Genomic DNA, 10,893 nt, shown 5'->3' on the forward strand with positions numbered 1-10,893 from the left:
AACCCATACCTCTATGTAATCAGAGATAGGTATATCCCAACAGCTAAACAAATATCGCCACAAAATAGACAAACACGCACATACCCGGACAGAGTTTATTATTTATTTATGCTTTTAAATACAAGAACCCTTGCTTGGACACCTTTTTGTTATGTCTATACCTGTCTATAAATGTATGTATGTATATACACACACATTGTGTATATAATATAAAGATGTTTGCGCATGTTATGTGCATACATTCTTCTAATATTTGTGTGTGTATATGTTATATGCACATACATTATATGCGTGGTTGTGTTCTCTTCCACCCCCACTGTTCCTCAGATATTCTTGTTAACTGCTGGAAATAGCCTACCTTGCTTGTCACCATGAAAGGTTTTCCTCCTTCCCCCGCCCCCCTGCTGCTGGTGATGGCTTATCTTAAGTGATCACTCTCCTTACAGTGTGTATGATAAACCCATTGTTTCATGTTCTCTGTGTGTGTGTATATCAATCTCCCCTCTGTTTTTTCCACCAAATGCATCCGATGAAGTGAGCTGTAGCTCACGAAAGCTTATGCTCAAATAAATTTGTTAGTCTCTAAGGTGCCACGAGTACTCCTTTTCTTTTTGCGAATACAGACTAACACGGCTGCTACTCTGAAACCTTCCATATCTAGTTAGACTATTTGTGTGTGTGTGTGTGTGTGTGTGTGTGTGTGCGCACACACACACATAAAATAAGCGTTGGGTGGATCGATCTATCTATCTAAATAGAATGTTTATCTTAGTATACAGAGTTTGATAAACGAGTGCAACATTTGGCCCAAAATAAACCAAAGCAATGCAGGAAGCATAACACGTCATTTAAAACTGTCTATTTAAAAACTAACATCAACATGCTGGCTCGCTCTCTGAAAGATACAACTGGAATCAAACGGATGGTGTTTCTGCACGAGGCCTCTCTACACGTGCATGTAAAAGTAATATTGGGAAACTCCTGTGCTCCAGTTCCAGCTTCATTAAAATATCATGATTGCCATTTCTATTCTTTTAAAGGTTTCTCCATCTATTTGCCATTTACCAGCTCATACATATGGAAGACATGGCTCACACTTCCTGGAGAACTATACTTTTAGGACTAATTGATTCTGGTAATTAATTTGTTCTACCTGCTGGATCCGATGGAAATGCAGTCCCTGTGCCCAAGGATTAGCACTTGCCTTCCTAACATCTTTTCCCTAATTATCTAATAGCATGGGCTGCGAGAATTCTGGCTCTATTAAAACACTTTTACTATTAACACTAGTGATTGGAATTGTGATGACAACTCGATTTCAACAAATTAGAGCTGAAAATCAGGAGATGAAGGCGAAGTGCCTTCTTCTAATTTCCCTGAGTTTAACATCAATAATTAGAGCAATTTTCCGAGATGCGAGCCCAAATTATCTCGGCTATGATGTGGTGTATCACCCTAATTTTAGCAAATTGACTCCGGAGAAATGAATGCTACAGATTAGGGGGGGAAAAAAAGGCAAACAGAAGGGGGAAAAATTGGAACAAACCCCTCAATAGGATAATAGCTGGGAATGGCAGGGATGCGGCTGTAGATAGGAAATGGTATAGGAGGAACACGTCCAACGCTGGAAAAGTAAAATATAAATAAAGTAGAACTGGTTGGAAAAGCGCAGCAAAAATGACAGACAAGGCCACCAAAAATTATTTTGTCCCTTTTGAGTCAAATGTTGAAATGTGGAAACATTTCAACCAGCTCTAAAGACTTGTTGCTTTGACATAAACTAAAGCATCTACACATGGAAATATTCATTCTACTCAGCTTCTTGCGGCTCGCTCCTCCGTGGCTGTACATGAATGTCGCTCCACTGACCCCCAAGCAACCCCTTAAAGTTAACTCTGGCTTACACCAGAGCTGAGGATCTGGCCCTTTTCTTTCCATTTGGAACAACCCGAGTGTTGGTTTGTATTGAGGCGGGGGTCAGAGGCCCCCATCTGGGCTCGTGGCAGCATGTGCTAGGCGCTGTGTGCTCAAGCATATCCCTCCTTTTGCATCTGCACCCGCATAGGGATGCAGAGCCAGGGAAACGTGCCTGCCTCTATTTAATAAGCCAGTGCTGGCGGGCTGCAGACATTTGTCTGACCCTGAAGCACCTACATTTTTGAAGGGGACCCTCTCTCTCTATTGTTGGGATCCTGGGGCTCGGTCTGCTTCAGAATCTCCATCAGCTCGGAGCAGTTTTCCATGCCCCCTTCTTGCATAACTAACTATCCCAACGGCCTCGCCCCAGCCCTTTAATGGACTGATTCAGGACCTTGGCCAGCGCCCCCTTCCTTTCAACCTCCCCATTAATTTGGGTGACATTGGGAAATGAAAAACCCTTTTCCCTCCGCCCTGCTGGTGCGCGATTGGCTCGCGGCAGAGCCCCCTCTCTTCACAAATCTCCTCCAAGCCGCCCGAAGCCACCTTGATCTTCTCTTCTGGCTCTTGCGATCTGCGGGTTTTCAGCCAGCGGGGCTGAAATCGGAGGCTGTCCCCCCCCTCGGGCAGCCCCTTCTTCCAGCGCTGTCCCCACCAGCTGGGGAAATGAACCTCCACTTTACCGCGCCAGTGCATCCTGTCTCCGCGCCAAGGCCGACCTCCTTCTTCATCGAAGACATTTTGCTCCACAAGCCCAAGTCCTTGAGAGAGGTCCCGCCAGAGCACTTCTCCAGCCCCTTAGCCTCCAGGGTTCCTCTCCTGGACTATGGATACCCTCTGATGCCCACACCCACCCTCCTGGCGCCCCATCCGCACCATGCGCTCCACAAGCCGGAGCATCACCACCCGTACTTCTTAACCACCTCGGGTAAGTTGGGTGTCCCATTCGCCTTGTGTTTGTTTCGGCTTTAGAAGGAGAGGGGGAGTGTGCTGACAGGCGAACCCAGCCTTAGAGCCCAGCACTGCAGACGTGGGGGATTTCATCTCCTAGCAAGGGGCACGCTCCATCCCTCAAGGAATGGCACCTGTTATACATCAAGGCAGATTTTACACGCCTGCCGATGCTACGGTTTTGGGGAATCATTGTAATAATCAGACTCCACTAGTTTATATTATTCCGTGCCCTGGATCAACAGCATCAGCGGATTTAGCCGGTGCCTATACATGTAGGGATATATTGACGATGATAGCAAAGATAATGTGCACGTTGCAGTTCTTCTCCTGCTGTCAGAGACTGGTGTCTAATCTCCCTCTCTGTGAACAGTTTGCTTACTCACTTTTCGAGAGAATCTTTTCTTCGGGTCCAAATGTTCTGTGCTTTAAAAAATAAGCCAGCAGAAATCCTATCGAGGCTGCTGTCACAGACCTGTGTATCCGTCACTGACCTACTTTTAGAGCATACCTCTTCAAAAGAGCGGAAACTCTGTTAGTTTCGTTCATATGGGGGGGGGGGGTCAACAACCTCGATTTCCAAGTTATTTAAAATGATTTTGCACCTTTTTATTTACGATCAATGCATCCGATCACTGACTATTTAGTACCAAAAAGTTCAGAGGAATTTATCTGCGTAGCTGTCTGGGATAAAATTCCGTATTTCTTCGGCTTTGTACGCTAAAAGATTGGCCTTTAAAAAAAGTTAAATTATGTTACGACTGTCCTTTCCCGTATCCAGTCAATCAGTTAGTCCTTGTCCTTCTGATCTTCGCAGCACGGGTGGTAAATATTTTCTGTGCCTCCCCGGAAGCTGGTTGTGAATTTCGATTTTCAAAAATGTGCCCGATTCAAATATGCGGAAAACAAGAAAATCAATCCAGTACAGAATTACAGAGGCGAGGGCGAACAAACCGAACCAATTGTCTAATAAAATAAAATAAAATAAAATAAAAACCCTTACCTGTGGCTGGAAAAAAGAAAAAAAAAGTGGACCCTTCGAAGTATTTAACAGAGCGGCTGATGAATACATCACAAAGAAATCGAATGATCAAATGAAAAGCGAGGGTTGGATTTATTATTCGCTACCATCAATAGCAACAACTTGAACGGAAACGCGTGTAGGGTTCGGAATAGAGATACAGAGAAACTAAATCCGATGTACGAATCCTCCCCACCTCGGAAATCAGCCCGCTACTCTTTTCTTTTTAACCGAGTTTGAGTATGTTGTTTTTCCACTGTTATATATGGGGTGGGGAGAGTGAGGAGGGCAGAGAGAGAACCGACCCTCATGATATAGTGCTGCAAAGCGATGGGTTTCACAGATCTATACCTCAACATATCATCCCGCGCTGGTTTTCTAAAATAAGTGTGTGTGTGTGTGGGGGGGATTAAGTTCACAGGTTAAAGAAATAGACACACCTAATACACTCGTGTAATCTGATTACATACACACGTCTCTGTGTTTGTATGTGTGTAATATACAATTACATACCCAAAATGAGTGTGCCCATGTTTGTGTAACTGTGTGTATATGCAAAAAGAAAAGGAGTACTTGTGGCACCTTAGAGTTTTTGTTTTTTCTTTTTGCGAATACAGACTAACACGGCGGCTACTCTGAAACCTGTGTGTATATGTTTACAATTATTCTGTGTGTGTTTGTGGGTGTGTATATACACACAATTACACACGTTTGTGTAATTATATATTACATACACTCACGTTTTATGTGTGCATTTATGTTTGTATAATTATAGTACCTATATACACAGGTGGGTTTATATATAATATTGTTTAAATAACAATTGTCTTTATTCTAGACCCCTGAATTGCAACCAGACCAAAATTCCACTTGTAGCACAATTTGTAAATACCCACCTTGTTCATGACAGTGTACTTTAAAAAAAAAACCTTTCACTGGTGTGTGTGTGTGTGTATGTGTAAAAAGAACACACACCCACCCACACACAAAACCCTTCTACTTAACATTTCTCCAGCTGAGCTATGTCTGTGGAATGAGTTAATGCAAAGCGGCTGCCCAGGAGAACAACTGTGCCAAATTCTAAGCAACCTCCTGGTGTATTCTTTGTGTGCGGGAGGGAGATGCCAGCCTGGGACAGACTATGCCCCTCACCCCAAGAAGAAAGCAGTGCGAACAGAATGTAGGGAGGATTCGGGGAGTCGCCTGGCCCCTGGGGAGACGAGCCACCTTGACTTACCTAGGTGCGGGGTCTGCCACCCCAGAGACTCCTCCCGGGTCACACACACAAGTCTGAGCGGTGCGGGCCAGCGGCCGCTGCGCTCCCACCCCTCGCCCTGCGGCGTGCACTGTCCACACAGGGTGGGTGGGGAAGGGCAGGGGTGGGGAGCGCCTTTCCCTCCCGGCTGGGCTGGGGAAGGGGGAGAGGACCCCGGCTCTCCAGCCTCGGTCCCCGCCCCGTCCCACGGCCTCTCTCCCCTGTGCCCCACACTGCAGGCATGCCCGTGCCCGCCCTCTTCCAGCACCACCCGCACGCCGAGCTGCCGGGCAAGCACTGCCGCCGCCGCAAAGCCCGCACCGTCTTCTCCGACTCGCAGCTCTCCGGCCTGGAGAAGAGGTTCGAGATGCAGCGTTACCTGTCCACCCCGGAGCGCGTGGAGCTGGCCGCCGCCCTCAGCCTCTCCGAGACGCAGGTACCCAGCCGGGGCGGAGGGGGTAGGAGGGGAGAGGTTCCCGTGCAACACCCCGGGGATGGAGAGACCCCCACCCGGGAAGGGACACTGGGGCTTGCCCCCGGCTCTGCTCCCCAGCCCCAGGCTTCTCCTCAACTTCCCGGCTCTCTGCAGTGGCCTAAAGAGCCGGGGAAATGCCCGAGGGGAAGCAGGCAGCAGCTGCCACCCCCGTGGTGCCCTCCAGCTGTGTTCAGAGGGGGCATCCTGGGATGAGGGGTCTCAGTCTGAGGCCGGGTAGCATGGTAATGACATGCCATGCACTGGGTGGAGTTACCACTTGTGAAGCTGGGGCGCATGCTACCGCCATGTGTGCTCATGCAATGCACTGGGGTGTAGGTGCCCCCTGGGGAGCTGGGGCACATGCTACCGCCATGTGTGCTCATGCAATGCACTGGGGTGTAGGTGCCCCCTGGGGAGCTGGGGCACATGCTACCGCCATGTGTGCTCATGCAATGCACTGGGGTGTAGGTGCCCCTTGGGGAGCTGGGGCACATGCTACCGCCATGTGTGCTCATGCAATGCACTGGGGTGTAGGTGCCCCCTGGGGAGCTGGGGCACATGCTACCGCCATGTGTGCTCATGCAATGCACTGGGGTGTAGGTGCCCCCTGGGGAGCTGGGGCACATGCTACCGCCATGTGTGCTCATGCAATGCACTGGGGTGTAGGTGCCCCCTGGGGAGCTGGGGCACACGCGAATGCGTTCCTCCCCTTTCTCTCACAGGTAAAAACGTGGTTCCAGAACAGAAGAATGAAGCACAAAAAGCAACTGAGAAAAACCCAAGACGACCCAAAGAACCCCAGCGGGGAGGAGTGCCTGGAGCAGAGCTCGAGCGAGCCTGAACTGACCGACAAAACCAGCTCGGACCTCCGCAAGGCCAGCCAGCAACCCGCGTTCCTGCTGGAGGAGAACGAAGATGAGGTGGACATCATTGAGGATGGGGACATTTGCGCCACCCCGCATCTAATGTAGACATGCTCTTTCCCCGCCCCACAAGGCGAAGGGCCTGGGTGACTGGAGGCATCTGATCTTCTGGGTTTGCCCGCGGAGTGCTAAGAGCCATGACTCCTCGGCCCAATAACCTAGGCAGGTGTGATCTCGGTCTGACTCGTCGCTTAAAAAGTTTGTCCCAGACCCCAGCAATCCCCAGTAGACCCGGCTAGTGCTGGAGCCAGGGAATATTTTAAGGTCACGTTTGGAAGGATCTATTTGTACAGTCTGGGAAAGAAACGTATCGGATTCGATGTAAACATAATTATAGTGTGAGCAGTCCGGTTTATATCATTGGTTGCGAGTAGAATCTGTCCGGCTTGGTTATTTCTAATTCAGCTCACGCTTGTTAACTGCTGTCGACTTTTGAGTCCCTTTGAGCTAGCACAACTAAGCATGGGAGGTTGATCGTGTTTAAGCACGACTTAAAAGCAACCGAGATAGCTAGCTAACACGAGCCTCTCAGCGTAGACAAGGACAACAGAGTCAGCTAGTCACGGCTAAACTCGATTGTTTTGGACACAGAGTTTAAACACGATCACATTCTCTAACGTAGACAAAAGTATAATCAGCCTTCTGTTATTTGGCAGATAGTTTGTGTGTCCCGCAAACATATTGTATAAATAGGAGGTACTTCTAATTTCGTTCAAAGCCAAGTACAAATTTGACATTTGCTTTGAAAACTGAATAAAAAGATAGCAAAATCACCGCCCTATATTCCAATTTTCCGGTCTCGTTCGAAATGCATGGATAACATTTATCCATTAGCAAAGCTTTCCCTAGTTTAACATCAAACTTATATCAGGTATATTATTTTAGTACACTGGTGCTGAGAGTTAAAAATCAGGAATACATCGACTCGAGTGAGACAGAAGCCCGCTTAGTCACAAAGCAATGACAATGAATGGTGTATCCAGACAATTTCCCTTAATATTATTGTAAATTACCATCTAAAATCTATTCTGAAACCCACCTAAAATCAGACACACTCCAGCGAATGCATATATTTAAACACTGAATTGCATAAAGTTTCTCCAAAGTAGCAGGTAAGAAAAATACATTGTATATAATTCCGAGCTTGTAAAGGGGGAAAAAAGCATTGCTAATAAACTTGATTTTTCTTAAGACATCCCGAAAAAAATGAATCGAATTTGTTTAGTAAAATTGATTTTATATAATTTTAACAGTTTACCTCCATCCAAAGTATGATTTATGAATCGTTTCTGTGAATCAGTTTTAGAATATTTCTGTTTTTATGGAGTATGTTCATAAACTAGTTTGAAGTCTGACTCATGTTTCATTGCGAGTGCCTGCTGTATGAATTCCACCATACCGCAATTCGCAACTGTCCAGCAGTTTTAAATCTACATGTTCGGCTGATAGCCTGAAACATATCCAGCTATAAAACTGCAAATCCATCTCTGCATTGCAGAGTTGTATATAAGAGTCTTCAATGATGCCTCAGGCTTGCTTTTTATTTATTTACATTACAGTGAAATATCTTGAATTTCCAGCTAAACAAAACATTTCCTGGTATAAAGTACCGACAAGAAGGAAATGCACAATCCTTGTTGACAGACATTTGATACTGAATACAAGCTTTTGTTCGAAGAAACGTAAGGAAAGATTGATTTCTGAAGTCTTCTACGGTGTTCTATTTTAAACCATGTCTGTGCAAATACTCCAAATTCCATTTCAGTGTCTCTTTAGGGTTTTTTGTAATTGTTTTTAATTATTTTTTTTTATTAAGAGTTGATTTGGTTGTTGGGTGTCCTTTGCACTTCTGGTTTTTGGACTGTAGGACATGCAGTTTTGTTGCAAAAATTTTAAAACTGGCCCATATTCATCAGCAAAATATGACTTATTTAAACTTGTATGTTTCCTCCCTTTTGTGGGTTTGCAGTATAATTAGAATAATAAAGATCACACCTGAAAAACTTCCCGACAATGAATGTGTGTTTTTGGACTGTTTACAAACACTTCAGAGAAAACTCTTTTCTTTAATGACTTTCAATCAAAATATCTTGCTACAAAAGTATGCAGCTTCTTAAAGATTATAGTTCAAAGGGTAAGACCCACCAACATTCCAAGAATATATAATTGTTCTTTAGAAAATCACCCTTGAACTCCATTCTAGCTATAACAAAAGTCATTGAATAGTGTCAATACAATGAGATATCAGCTAGATGAAAGCCTTTATTATATATCCATGATCACTGACTCTAGCAATACCTAAACCAAAGCACTAGGAAGGACAATACATTTAATTTCTGTTATTTTAGTGCATTTGATATTTAATTTGATAGTTTTCTTATGTTATATTTGTATCTTGTAGGCTGTGGAAGTATTTTTTGAGTTGTTATGTCTTTCCTCAACATTTAATAAAAGTGTGAGTAAAACAGCCACAACATACAGACTAGTTATTAAAATTAATACTAACAAGGAGCTATATGATAATGTGTTAATGTTAAGATTCTGATTACCATTTTTAGTGATAACATGAACTCCTAACAAACGCCATATAAAAGAGTATTATACAGACCAGATTTCTCAACCGATGTCATCAGTAAAAAGAAAACATACACCAATGTCTTTGTTTGCAGCAGTTCTTAAAGTCACAGTATTCTTTATTCAGACTAAGATATTCATGGTTTATGAGGACCATGATTTCTCAGCAAATAATTTTATGAAATAGAGAAAAAAGAGAGAATTCAGAAGTAAATACACACAAGGGATCACTTAAAATGTACATTACTCTGAGTGACATTAAAAAATCAGAATTCTTTGCATTTGTGGGTATGGTTCTGTCACTTGCAGTGAGAATTGCTTTTGCTCCTGTGTGAACAGAAAAGGCACATTATTATGCTTCCTAATGATTTTTTCCCAGTTATTAGAAACAAAGGCATGTAGTAAATGCTCTTAGGTGGAGAGTACATGCAGACTGCATGGCAGGAAAAAGTGCAGGGTGGATTATTATGGGAAATGTGACAGGAAGCACAGAAGAAGTTGCAGGGACTACAGAAGTTGAGAGCACCATTGGATTAAGAATTATATTTATACTGGCCATTTGCAAAATGTCTATTCCTCTTTAAGGAGAGGTTTCAGAGTAGCAGCCGTGTTAGTCTGTATTTGCAAAAAGAAAAGGAGTACCCGTGGCACCTTAGAGACTAACAAATTTATTAGAGCATAAGCTTTCGTGCATCCGATGAAGTGAGCTGTAGCTCACGAAAGCTTATGCTCTAATAAATTTGTTAGTCTCTAAGGTGCCACGGGTACTCCTTTTCTTTAAGGAGAGTGTGATGTTACTCACCCCACTCTTGGACTGGCATTGCCAGACACCCTGTTTTGAATAAACAGTGCAGGGACTATCATGTGCTGTGTTACCACTTTCAAGATCATCAAGGCAAATGCCTCCAAAGAGAGTGCACAGCTGTACTGCAATAGTTGAGTCTCTGTGAGCTTGTATGCTTGCAGGCAGCAGCCCCTGCCACTATATGCAGATGATTCTTATCCACAGCAGGAATAATCTCTAGGTGTGAGCATAAGTAGTGGACGAATGCACACAAACATGCAAAACACACCCCTTGGCTCCACCTCATCAGGTCCCTCCATGGCTCCTCTTGCACAGGGCCAGGGGAGCAGCTGTTGTTTTGTTTAAATAGGGGGCTTGGCTTTGAGTAGGCAACGATCCACCTACTGAGAACCACTTTTCTGCACATGCCAGAATTTGGTCCTTCTTACAGAAAGGTCTAGAATGTGCTGCAAAAAATAATAGGAAACCAAAGGGTATAATCTCAAAACAATGCACAGGGCTGTAATGCGAATGAAATTGCATGACCAGAGTTGTGCAGCCAGTCCCCTATGGAGCAAGTTGAGGTTAGATAGTCTTCTTCCCTTGAATGTATAGTAATAATTTGGTCCCAGTCTTCCTCCAACATTATCTCACTCTGCAGAAGTATGTCACCTAGGGAAGAAATGCATCTGAGAACAAGGTCCATGAACATTGAAGGCACCCAAAATAGGGTGTAAACTGGATTCAAGCAATGTCTAGCTCTCGTGCTGTCTCTTTGCACAGGCGTGCATGTCACCCTTAAACCACATTGCTGATTTACAAAATACCCGTATCTTTCCTCGACCCTGTGCCCCTTTGCAAATAAATAAATAAATGCAATCAAATGAAAAGGAAAGTCAGCTGCTACTGCAGGTCCACAGACCAAATATAACCAGCAGGGAAAAAATCAAATCTAGTAATATTCTCCTTTCTGCCACACAAATCTCCAAGCCC

The 10,893-nt window shown here is 44.6% G+C and overlaps 1 protein-coding gene across 1 annotated transcript; it reads left to right on the forward strand.

The window, feature by feature from the left end:
• Positions 1-2,467: 2,467 nt before the first annotated feature.
• On the forward strand, positions 2,468-8,734 carry BSX (brain specific homeobox). Its single transcript, XM_038380756.2, has 3 exons — positions 2,468-2,845; positions 5,384-5,580; positions 6,342-8,734. The coding sequence occupies exons 1-3, from the start codon at positions 2,584-2,586 to the stop codon at positions 6,588-6,590; spliced, it is 708 nt and encodes a 235-aa protein (XP_038236684.1). The 5' UTR covers positions 2,468-2,583; the 3' UTR covers positions 6,591-8,734.
• The last annotated feature ends 2,159 nt before the right edge of the window (positions 8,735-10,893 follow it).

The sequence above is a fragment of the Dermochelys coriacea genome, chromosome 22 (assembly GCF_009764565.3).
Source record: "Dermochelys coriacea isolate rDerCor1 chromosome 22, rDerCor1.pri.v4, whole genome shotgun sequence".
In the NCBI taxonomy this organism is placed as follows: Eukaryota; Metazoa; Chordata; order Testudines; family Dermochelyidae; genus Dermochelys; species Dermochelys coriacea.

Bases quoted from the DNA above. Each gene is read 5' to 3' on its own strand.
- BSX (XM_038380756.2), top strand. From the start codon at position 2,584: ATGAACCTCCACTTTACCGCGCCAGTGCATCCTGTCTCCGCGCCAAGG. The intron at 2,846-5,383 runs GTAAGTTGGGTG...CCCACACTGCAG, and splicing joins GTACTTCTTAACCACCTCGG to GCATGCCCGTGCCCGCCCTC. The intron at 5,581-6,341 runs GTACCCAGCCGG...TTTCTCTCACAG, and splicing joins TCAGCCTCTCCGAGACGCAG to GTAAAAACGTGGTTCCAGAA.